This window comes from Nothoprocta perdicaria, unplaced genomic scaffold (assembly GCF_003342845.1).
Source record: "Nothoprocta perdicaria isolate Ctin4 unplaced genomic scaffold, notPer1 scaffold_166, whole genome shotgun sequence".
Taxonomy (NCBI): Eukaryota; Metazoa; Chordata; class Aves; order Tinamiformes; family Tinamidae; genus Nothoprocta; species Nothoprocta perdicaria.
The window spans coordinates 1,646,694-1,658,763 of NW_020454827.1; the positions used below are offsets into that span (position 1 = coordinate 1,646,694).

Sequence of the window (12,070 nt, forward strand, 5' to 3'; positions counted from 1 at the left end):
AAAGCTCCACAGGAACTTAAGGAAACACTTTTTGACAGTGAGGGTGMCAGAGCMCTGGAACAGGCTGTCCAGGGAGGTTGTGGAGTCTCCTTCTCTGGAGATCTTTAAAACCCGCTTGGATGCAGCCTGTGCCACGTGCTCTAGGTGACCCTGCGTGTGGAGGGCATTGGACTAGATGACCTCTGAGGGTCCTTCCCAACTTTAAGACTTCTATGATTCTGTGTCCCACAGCAAAATTCCCGGCTGATGAAGCGAGACTCGGTGGATGCTTGGGGGCTGGAGGAAGCAGCTCTCCTGTCTCTGCAAGATTTAACCCAAGACAGGGAGGTCTCCTCAGTGCGTCACAGGGATCAATGCAGTTCACAGCCCAGGCAGTGCAGCACAGAGCTGAGTGCTGCGTTTTTTTGAGGATGGGCTATAAAGCAGCCACCAGCAGTGATCAGGATCTCTGAGGGTACGTTGGCATCGCAACTGTGGCATTAAAACCCAGCTGCAGCCCTTTTGAGCCAGAGGACCAGAAGCTGCTTGGAAGAGCAGCTGAGCAGCTGACTGTCCCTGCAGGCTTCCCCGGGTAAGGCTGCCAGCCAGCAGCTCCGCTGGCTCTTGCAGGGCAGCAGCGCACGACACACACACACACAAAGGGCAGCGAGCAAGCTGGTGCTGCAGTGCCCATTCTGCACAGAAGCGGGCTGTGTTAGCCCCACGAGCAGCCCTGTATCCGGGAGATCTGAGGAAGACATGGTGCTCCCGGACGGGTTGTAGCTGGGGAGGCACCACAGAGATCCAGGGCCTTCTCTCAACAGCTCTTCGCCCCGCAAGGCTGCAGCCTTCCATGCTCAAAGCAGCCCCACAGCAGGCAGCAGCTCTGTTCTCCTTATTTCTCAAAGCATCTTTATTTTAAGAGCAAAGCGAGAAAACTCTTTCCTTGTCTTCTACAGGTCACTGCTGACTGGGGCCAATAATACTGWGCCTTAGTGCTGGGGAAGCAGATAAGGCACCTTGTGCCACAGATCCACCAAAAAAGCCACACGGATGCAAAGCTATTTGCACTGGCCGCAGTGTGAGCTGAGAAACTTCATGCGACCTGGGTCCCAGGGCATGGGCACAGCTAGCATGCTCCATTTGCACCCCTCCTGTTGGCATTTATGGAAAAGCACGAGCAGCTCCATGCTTAGTAAAATGCCATGGCACAGGGCATATGAAGGGTTGGCACTGCCTGTCCCACTATTAAAAAAAAATCCCTCTGGAATAAGGACTTCTAATCTCAATGGACTCTGCAGTGTGGGTGCATTTTATCGATTGATTTCTTTGCCCAATTCAGTCTCCAAGAGACCTCTCAGCACCAGCCTGTTTGGAAGCACCATTGCATTGATTTGGGGAGATTGTTGGTCAGAAAAATCAGAAAATATGTCAGAAAATACGTCAGAAAAACCTTCTGGCATAATATGGGACTTCCTCTTTCCTCTCCTTGAATGAATAACAACAAGTACCAAAAGAGGGAACTGCAATTAACTCCCGGGCTTAAGGAAAGACACCTTTAAGCGGAGGCCAAACCAAGCGCTGCCCAACCGGGCGCAATCCGGAAGACACATTCCAACCGAGGCAAAAGCCCAGGGAGGACCACACAGGCACGTTCAGTGCTCACTTCTTGCTGGTTGTGCCACAGTGCCGTGTGACATTGGGTGCTCCGCGTTCAGAGCAGGGAGGTGACCAGCACCCCTCCTGGGCAGCAGCCTCTCACGGTRGGCTGGCACGCACCAGCAAGCTCCACGGTGGGCTCAGAGCTCGTGGTCTCCACTGAAGGCATCAAATGCTGTTCACAGAGCCTAGGCTTGGCTCTTGGACCCGGCTGCCCAGCTCTGCTCCAAGCTGTGCACCACGGAGAGCCTGCAAAGTCCTGAGGYGGCCAGGAGAACACAGCTTGCTGGGGTGATGCAAAGCGGGTTGAGACCCCAGGAGCAGTGGCTGGGAGAAGGGCGATGAATGTGTCTGAAGTGTCTTTCAAGGTCCAGATTCCCAAGCAAACCACCAAGCTCAGTCCTTATGCTGCAAACAGCACCCTGTGCCYGCAGTGCCAGAGCCAGGGCAGACGTTGCTCGCCCAGTTTTCACCCATGCCTGCAAGTGGCCCATCCAGTGTGGACGCAATTATTCCTTGCCAGGATCTTCACCCCGCTCTAGTCCTGTCAGCCCATAGCGGCCAAAGCGGCTCTTCACGCTGCTCGTTGTAACGAGCACCCCGGCAAGAGCTCGGCAGGCCACTGGCCTGGGCTGTGGGATGGAGTCTGGCTCGAAGCAGAAACGGAAGGACAGAAATAACCCACGCCTTTGTGCTCGCAGGGCAGAACTGAAAGAAAGTGTCCAGACGCCACACGCAGGAGCGCGCCAGCTGCCACGGCCCCGATGGAGGGAAGATGCAGGTTGCAGGGCGGCCTTCCCCGGTGCAGCGGGGCACGCAGGGACAGCCCAGCGCCGGGGACGGAGCGGTGTTTTACCATATTTTACAATATCTTATCCAGCCTTCATGATGAAGAGGAAAACTGGATTTGGGCTAGAGCAGCAAGTCCTCCCCAGACTAGGGAAACAAGTCAATGTGCCCTAAAGCAGGTTGGTTTGGTTTCCTGAGGACTCCTCAACCTTGAGAGAGGCACAGGTAGCCTTTATTCCAGCTTCTCACTCTTGTTTCGCAAATGCACGAATCAAACAGGACCCGTGGGCATGTCTGAATCAAGACCTTGCGCTGGGGGCCTGCTGCGGCCCACTGTGGCCTCCTGGCAAGATAGGTGCAGGTCTTTGCTCTGCAAGGGCTCCTTGACCATCTCCCTGCCTCCATGGGCTCCCATGGGCTTCCATGGGATGTTCACTTATCTAGTCCACGTTCTCCAGGCTGGCTATGAGGASAATATTGGAGACCACACAGAAGGCTTTGCTGACATCAGTGTAAGCCACTGTTTAGCCTCATAGAATCATTATGGTTGGAAAGATCTTTAAGTTTATCAAATCCAACCATAAGCTCTTCAACACCTGCTAAACTATGTCCCTAAGTGCCCCCAGCAGTAGGCATGCCCAGTATACTCCCCTATTAAAGAGCCCATGGCCACGCAGGAGAAAATTCTAAGCCAATAATCATTTATGACTAGGATAGGTGAATATTAAAGAAAGCCACACAAACAGCTTGTTGGCAGTGTCCAAATCCCAAACACTTCAGCATTGAGCACCCAAAACAATGGCACCATCGCCTGTGCTGCTGCAAAGGAGGCAGCTAGGGAAACATGAGATAATTTTTCACAGTTTCATCTCTTCTAGTGGTTTATAGTGTTACTGGTAGGGGATGCAAAGAAATGTGCATGTGCATCTATCTTCTTGTAGAGGGCACACWGGTTGGCTGGGCAGAGTTTGCCCTTGGTAAATCCCTGCTGGCTGTTCCCAATGCCCCGTTGGTCCCTCAGGTGCTTGAAGTGGCTGCCAGGAGGCTTTGCTTCCCTGTCTTCCCTGGAACGGCGGCTAGGCCGAGCAGGCTGCAGCTCGCTCAGCCTTCACGGTAAGCGTGACTTTAGCCCYTTCCCATTGCTCGGGTTTGTGCGAGCTGCCAGGGCGATGGGAGGGCACCCTCGCAATGGCCTTGGCCAGCGCCCTCGGTGCCCTTGGGTGATGCCTCCAGGTCCCACGGCCACGTGTGAGTGCTGCTAGCTGAGGTGCACCCTAAGTCAGGCAAGGCCTCCTGCCGACTCTGCTGCTAGGAGTGGAGATGTGAGGGGCACCTCAGCAGCACAGAGCGAGCCCGGGAAGGCCCTGCGAACCCCGGGTTCCAACGCCCACCATTGCCCACCATTGCAGGAGACTCCAACAGCAGATGGGGCAGCGGGGCCAGGAGCAGCAACCCCGGTCCGGCTACAACAACTCCCTGCTTTGCTGCTGCCCAGTGCCCTGTGCAGGTCCAGGCTGCTGCGCGTCGCCCTCCTTCCCAGCTCTTTGCCGGGAGGAATCTGCTTGTCCGGCCCCACGCAGGGACCCTGCCGCACCAAACAAGCCCGAGCTTGCTGCTTTGCTTTTCCATCCTGGCCTGCTTTGCCCTGCGATGGGCTGACTGCTCTGAGAGGCCTTCCGCAGGGGCAAGCATCCTGGATGTTGAAACCCCATAAGTCCCCATGCCCTGCCCAGCGCCTGAGTTTCCTGCGTGTGSCCCGCGTGGGAGGGCTGCAGCACTCGCCCAGCTGCCTGCAGCTCTGGGCAGCTCCTTCCATTTTCATTTTCATTCTGTCCGCTCGGTTGCTGAAACTCCTGCAACTCCACCCTCGGCGCCAGAAAGCCTCAGAGCGCAGCAAATCTGGGCCTCCAGAAAGCGCCAGAGGCCGCGTCTGTCTGGAAAGCAGAGCTCGTTAACGGCAGCGCCTGCTGCCGCGGCTGTGACTGCCCGGCGAGCGCGGCACCGACTGCGAGCGCRGCCCTGCAGGTACAGAGCCAGCGGGCGCTGCTTGGCGGGGGCGGCCAGGGCCTCGCGTGCGGGTCCTGCTGGGGACCTGCGGGACCTGCCAGGGCTCAGCACTGGCACCAGGCAGCTCGGGCGCCGTCCCTGCCCGTGCCGGCGAAGAGGACTGGGCCGAGGGGCGCTGGCAGCATTTGGGCTGTGCATTTGAGCGCAGCATTCGGGCTGTGCTTGCCCGCAGGGTGTGTGCACTGCTGACAGGGCCCCTCTCCCCGCAGATGGCGCAGGGGCCGCCGCACACTGCATATGCCCAGGGTGTGGGGCCGCGCATCCCCCGGGCGCGGGCCGGGCGGGCGCAGCAGGCCGCGGGGCTCCTCCTGGCGCTGAGCGCCGCGGCGCTCTGCCTGGCCGGGCAGCCCCTGGCGCACACCGCGCGCGGACTCACCGCCTACTTCGTGGCGCTCCAGATCGGGGCAGTGCTCAAGGGCACCTGCTACTTCGCCGAGGAGATTTTCCACCTGGAGGCCAGGTGAGGCGGTGTGGGACAGCGCTGCGTCCGTGGAGCCCAGCCCTCCATGGCAGCGTGGTGCCCCACTGAGCCTGTCCTGCTCTGTCCCCACACGTGCCCTTTGCTGACACTGCCCTGCTCARCAGCCTTCAGCCTCACCCTTCTCAGCTCCTCCTCCTCCTCCCCTCCCACCCCCCAGGCCCTGCTGGTGTCTATGGAGCGCTTCCCAGCTCCCCAGCTTACCTATAATGCCTGGGAAATAAATCTCAGCTCCCAGCCTTTTCCCGGCTCAAGGCACGCGAGGTCCCCGGGATCTGGGAGGTAATGAGTTTTTGCATCCTCTTTGAGAGCGATGGCCCGTGGCAGCTGGTGGCAGCCCCGGGTGCTCCGGGCGGAGGCTGCGGCCTTGGGGCTCCGCCAGCGCTCGCAGCCGGGCAGCAGGATGGGATCCTGGTGGGAGCCGTGTCCCTGTCCCCACAGGTACCGCGGCAGCCTCTCGCGGGCCCTCAGCGCCTGCCTGCACGTGCGCTGGCACGCCACGCTGCTCGTCGTGAGCGGGCTGGCCCATGCGGCCCTCCTGGACGGGGACGGGCACTCCCTTGGCCTGCACTTCATCCTTGCCTGCTGCTGCCAGCTCCTCTTCCTCGCGCTCGGGCTCCACGTAAGGCTCCGTGCCGGCCGGCCGGCGCCGCGGCCCACGCGGTGGGATGGGCACGAGGGCGACGCTGGCGGGCAGAGGGCCTGGCGCCGCCGGAGCAGYCTTCGTGTCGGCGCAGAGCTGGTCCGCTGGGCCCCGCGCGGCCGCACACAGCGGCGGGAGCCACCGGCACTCGCACAGACGTGCGGGGAGCACCACCCCCGGGCACCCACTGCAGCCCCTGCTGAGACGGGTGGCAAAGCTCAGCTGGCAAAACAAGGGTGTTCTTAAAGCTGTCAATTGAGCGAGTGCTTGGAGGGGCAGCGCAGCTCACATGGTCTCCAAAGAGTTAGTCAAGCACCAAGTACATGGCAGAGCCAAATCTGCTCATCTGCAGCCTCGCCGGAGGCTCCGTTTGAACCCAGCAGAGCCAGAGGGGCAAAGAGAGCACCCTGATGCTGCAGGGAGGGAGAGCCTGTCGGGTCCTGTGTGTTCTGAGCACACCGTTCCTGGGACACCAGCACACGGTTCTGGCAAGAGCCTTGAGTGGCCCTAGAAGGGTCACCGCACCACCATCCATATGCAGAAGCAACCCAGTAGATGCTTGGGTGCCTCCTACAGAGTATTTTAGAGATGGCAGCGTTGTGGACAAGCCCTCGTGACCAGTGTCTCTTTTGTTCCCTCCACAGAAGCCCTCAGCTGTGGAAATATCCGAGATGTCTGAGCGGTCCAAGCAGAACGTTGCTCATGGGCTCGCCTGGTCTTATTATGTTGGGTACCTAAAAATAGTTCTGCCACGTACGTAATTGTTTCCCTGCGTTATCACTCCTGCAGATAGAAATAGCCCCTAATAACAGTTCTCCCACTTTTACAATGTTATCAGGGAAATGGGGAGCAAACTAGAGAGCAGCTGTTCTCACTCCAGCACCTTTTCCCAATACCCTCTTCCACCAGGCCTGAAAGAGTCAATGGAGAAATTCAGCAGAGCCAACCCCAATGTGCTGGCGCACAGGGAGACCTGGAAGCTCCACATTTTAGTCCCTCTGAGCTGCGACATCTGTGATGATCTGGAGAAAGCTGACAGCAACATCCAGTACCTGATGGACCTCCCAGAAACAACCCTGACCCGAGCTGGCACAAAAAGAAGGGTCTACAAGCACAGCCTCTACGTAATCAGGGATGAAGACAAGGTAGGCTGAGGGAAGCATCAGGAGAGCAGGGGCCATAGCAGTGCCAGCAGGTGGCCATAGGGACAGGATAGTGGTCCTAAAGAGACCTGTTAGATGGTCGCAGCTCCTGGCAGCCTTCCATAAGATGGGGAGCTCCTGTCCATGCCTGCCAYCCTCTCCGCTTCCTCCCTGCAAGCTCAGCCTTTTTGCTTAACCCCTTCAGGAATTGTCTTCAGTCAGGAAAACAACAGATAATCTCTTCTGCTGAGAAGGCTTCCCTGTTCATGGAGGCATCCCCTGGATTTTTCCCATGATGTTGCATGCACTCAAGCCATATTTCACCTGACAGTCCCTATTGGCTCTCTTGGGGCCAAGCAGTGCTGAAACTCACCCCCATGACCCACTCCAACCACTTGGCCCATTGTGTTGTTGGTAAAATGTCACCCCTCTTGGCTACTGATTCACTCAGGAATGGGCAACACGGCCCAGCTCCCATCTTGGGACCTGCTCCAGCCCCTTTATCTTTGCAGTGGCTGTCCTCCACGGCCGTTGCTGCTTCCCACCACTCTGCATCTACCCAGAGGTGCTCAACCTCTCCATTTTAAGACACTTCTGCCAATTTACCGGGTATTTACCCAGCACTCAGTGGTAACCAGCTCCATCTAGGGCTGCTTTGGGAAGCTGCAACCCTCCACACTGGATGGAGGTCAGAGTCTCTGCTAATCCATTCTCAGCTCTTCTCACCAGGAGGACACAGGCAGGGCCCGGCATTTGGCTGGCGCCTTCCCCCCTGCCTCCTCGGGGCTGCTCGCTGCCCGGGGTCGCTCACGCCGCCCTCTTTGCAGCCACAAAGGCCTGATGTCATTATGTCATTCCTCTGCCTTTTGGAAAGCTCTCCGTGCCCCTTGATCATCTCGCAGCCCTCTTAACTCCCCAGCAAGCTTCGGCCTCTGATGTGTTGATACTGATCTTCTGAGGAATTTTTATGGCTTAACAAATCTCCCCTTTGCCTGTCCGTCCTTCCTTCCTTCCTTCCTTCCTTCCTTCCTTCCTTCCTTCCTTCCTTCCTTCCTTCCTTCCTTCCTTCCTTCCTCCTCTTTTCCTTCCTTTCCTTCCTTTCCTCCTTTCCTTCTTTCCTTCCTTTTCTTCCTCCCTTCCTTTCCTTCCTCCCTTCCTCCCTTCCTTCCCTTCCTTCTTTTCTTTCCTTCCTTCTTTTATTTCCTTCCTTCTTTTCTTTCCTTCTTTCCTTCTTTCTCTCCGTCAGGTGCTCAGACATCCCACTCTCTAGCAAAAGGGCTACCCAGAAGGCGTGATGAGAAATGAGTCCAGGAAGGGAGGTGTCCGCAGGGATCCAAACCTCATGGGGAAAGTCTCCCACCTCGGAATCAGAGGCAGCTCCTGGGCCGCCTCAGGGACTCTGCGCAGGACTGGGCTTCCCGGGAACCCCTTTGTTGGGGCTCAGCCCGGCTTCTCCAGCGCCTTCCTCTTGCATCCCCGCAGCTCAGGACGTGTGCGGTGGAGTTCGCCACCCCTCTGCAGTCTCTCTACGCCATGTCCCAGGACGAGGCTGCTGCCTTCAGCCGAGAGGACCGCGTAGAGCAGGCCAAGCTTTTCTACAGGACCTTGGAGGAGATTCTGCAAGGTGCCAAGGAGTGTGTGGGCACCTACCGCCTCATTGCATACGAGGGTGAGTGAGCAGGGAGGAGGGCAGGGGCACCCAGCGCTGCACCAGCGTTTTTGGGTCTCTTAAATGACCTCGGCTTGGAGCGAGGGAGGGGAAATGTGCAGAGCTGGGCTGCGCTTGGCCCATATCCCTGCCCCGTGGGCACGAGGAGGTTCTGCTACGGCAGAGGAGGGCTTGATCCCCGGCACAGAGGGACGTGTTGCTGGCAGTGCCATCACAGCAAGGAGAATGCCAACAAGACTGGCCCCTTCTGAAGTCCCCAAGGGCGCCTGAGAGCAGCAGGCCTCAGCACTGGGGCAGCAGCAATGTCCCGCCAAGCACTAACAGCAGCAGCAGGCCTTTCAGGGAGGGGCTGCCTCTAGAAATCGCTGAGTTGCCCAGGAGAAACGGCTGCCTCAGGAAAGCCCTCCCCGGCAGTGGAGAGGATGTGTGCGCGGTGACTTGGTGGCTTCACCCCCTGCTTTCGTTTCCCAGCTCCCCAGTTCTGCCCGGGCTTGAAAACAGCCCTTGGGATTCTCAGGCAAACAAAGCTCATTGTTTTTCAAAGCAAACTCTGTGCACTCCCTGAGAGGGAGCAGCTTTTCCACGCAGCAAGGTGGTTCCCATCACAATGAACACTGCTGGGAATCCAGCACACGGAGCTTGCATTTTACCTCTTTCCTTGTGTTTCGTGTTTATCTTCCTTTCTCTGGTGTGGGGAGGCAAGACCTGTATTTAGGCTTTGCAGGCCATTCTGCATGTGTTGAGAACCCCCCAGAGCTTGTGCTCCCCACACAGACCCATCCCGAGGCCACGGCAGTCACGAGGGGTTTTGTCTCCTGCCGCAGAGTCGGAGGAAGCTGAGCCCCACTTCTTGTCGCGTGCGCTCCTGCAGCACCTCCAGCAGCAGCGTCAGGAGGAGTACGCGGTGTGTCCCGACACCCTCTGCTCCGCAGAGCTCAGCCTCCAGATCAGTGAGTCGGACCTGCCGCAGCCGCTGCGGAGCGACTGCCCCTGAGCCCTGCTCTGCAGCCCCGGGCCTTTGCGCCTCCTTCTGCCAGCCTCAGCCCCTCACAGCGAAGGACACACGTCGCTGCATTCCCCACCGGCTCACAAGAGCCATAACACCATGACCTTCCCGGGATCGCGTTTACCAGCTCAAATCGCAGTCCTGTGACCTGCTTCCCATTTTATTTGTCCTTTATGTTATGTATTTCTCATGCGTATAAATTCACCTGTGCCTTTTTAATCTGCTTTGACCTGTGTCGTGTAAGACGTTTTCCTCTGGGGGATGTTGTGTTATTCCACATGTTGGGCACCCTCCACAGCCTGCCCCCCTGGGGGAATCCCACCCACATGCGCTTATGTGTGTGCCTGGTCCCCAGCACCTCCCGGCTACTCCGGCATGCGGAGCAGGCACAGGGGAAGCAGGATCCGGGGAGCCCCCAGCCCGAAGGAGCCACCGTGCCGCCGCACAGCAGTGTCCTCACTGCCGGCCCCGCGCCCTCCGCGTGGGAAAGGAGGGTGACAGGGTGACAGCCRGCAGTCCTGCGGCAGGAGGGACCTCGCAGCGTTTGCTGCTCCCTGTGGTTCTGCACCGTGCACTGACTGCAGCACCTGCCCTCCCTGCGCCCGTGCCCTCCCTGGAAGAGTTTCTGCAGCCCCGGAAAATGTCCCAAGTGCCCTGGCCCTGCTTTGAGGCTTCCTCTGATGACCTTAGCATTGCTGTCCCGGCTGTGGAGGGGGTGGGACCGTTTCCTCCATGCAGCTCAGTTCAGCCGGTGCTTGAGGGGCGCTCAAGGCGGCCAGCCAGGCAGGGCCCCTCGGGGCACTCAGGCTCCCCAGCTGCGCAGGGAGACTCCGTGGAAGGTGTCGAGCACGCGGATGCTCTGAAGAGGCTCAGGGCACTGCAGGCAGCCYGGAGGCCCCTACACCCCGGCCCCAGGTAGCACAGATCAGCCGCAGCTTCCCTGGCTCTCTGGGAAGTCTCCTGTGTGAGAGCCCCACCTCCTCCCTTTGCTCCCTGCTTTCCTTCCTGGGGCAGAACTGCTCTTCCCCAGCAACWGCCCCTTAGCAAACAAGTCCGGGTAAATATCTGGGCTCCTCCCTCGTGCCCATCGGGAGCAGGATGTGGGAAGCGCCTCTTGCCCCTGTGGCCCGGCCAGCACATGGGGGAGATTTGGCCTCGCGCTAGTGCTGCCAGGCCTGGGAATCAGAACCCATTTCAGGATCCAGTAAARCCTTAATCTGCAGCTTTATCTGCGGGTGTTACATCTGTGTGGAAGAGACAACGGGCAGATGAAATGGCCACGAAGGGAGGGGCTGGGACAGCAAACGTTGCTGCAAACAGGCGGCTCCTCAGGGCCTGATGGCGATTCCGGCCTCCGTGCCGAGGCCAGCGGGATGCGCCAAGCACGCGGTGCTGCATGTGCCAAAGCCCCGCCGTGGGGACACGCGCACAGCTGAGGCTGGTGAGGCTGCACGGGGACAGCCTGGGCCTCAAGCCGCTGCTCTGGGCCACCACCATTCGCGTGTCCCTTGTCCTGTCCTTGCCCGCAGGCCCACAGCGGCCCTGGCCCTGCTGCGGGTGGGACAGCCCAACGGAGACCTGCGTCTCTGGAGGAAGGTGTGTGTTCAAGAGAACAGCCCTGAAAGGCCTGGGTATTTTAAGACTGAGTTCAGGTATAAAGAGCCATATTTTGCCATGTCCTGTAATCCCCTCCTCAGGGCTGCGCACTGCGGGATCACACTCCTGGGAGCTGGAAATCCCAGCGCTTCTGGGAAACCTCCGCCTATCTCTTGCTGGGTTGCAAAGGACATTGGCACCTTGGCCAGCTTTGTGTTTCCCAGCTATTCCAGAGCCAGGTTTTGGCTACTCCAGAACCGGCAAGAAAGGTTCTCAGGGGTAACCTGCGCTGCACTACAAAATGTTGTCATTACTGCAAGCCAGTTCCCTTGATCTGGGGTCTCTTCTCAGCCCAGGCTGGGTTCTCTTCTGTAACAGCTGTTTAACATGTCCACCTATCAATCCCCAGGTACCTGGCACTGTTTAAAGTCTTAAAGCATTATAAGTTGGCTTGGGGAACCGACCAACTCTGGGTTTCTGGAGCGACCCTTTTTGTCTCCAGAACCTTGCACAGTTCTCTGGCCCCGAGCTACAGATATATCAAGGCTCCACTTAAAAATTGGAAGAACATTTTTTGTCATGTAAAGGAATTCAGGTCATGGTGGGAACTGGACCTCGGCTGGATTCACAGCTCATTTTGAGCAGCATAAGACAGACACACGGTCTAAAAGAAGAGCGAGGGACAAAGCTGCAGCACTCCGTGGCTATGCTATCACTTGTTCACCTGATGCTGGCTTTTCTCCCTCTTCTTGGGCTCCCTCTTGCCCATGGGACCTTGTCCTTGCAAAGGTTGCTAAAAGGACTATTTTTATTACACTGATAGTGAACGGATCATGGAAAGTGAAGCAGCTTCCCGTTTCTGCCTACACTCTTAGTAACTTCTGCCTGCTGTGTCTTGACTCCTGTGCCAAATAGATGTCTTGGCTTTGACACTTCCTTCTAACAGAAGAGCCGGAGTGACTTTCAAAGCTTTTAAGATGTTATGCAGTGGCTTGGATGAAGATGTTGGCATTAATAAAAGAGATCTTCTGGAGGACCCCAC

At 58.0% G+C, this 12,070-nt stretch overlaps 1 protein-coding gene across 1 annotated transcript; it reads left to right on the top strand.

Annotated features, from left to right (window-relative positions):
* The first annotated feature begins 4,703 nt into the window (after window positions 1-4,703).
* Window positions 4,704-9,470, top strand: TMEM173 (transmembrane protein 173). The gene is made up of 6 exons (XM_026035752.1): window positions 4,704-4,954; window positions 5,414-5,594; window positions 6,260-6,368; window positions 6,525-6,760; window positions 8,240-8,426; window positions 9,251-9,470. The coding sequence occupies exons 1-6, from the start codon at window positions 4,704-4,706 to the stop codon at window positions 9,418-9,420; spliced, it is 1,134 nt and encodes a 377-aa protein (XP_025891537.1). The 3' UTR covers window positions 9,421-9,470.
* Window positions 9,471-12,070: the final 2,600 nt, after the last annotated feature.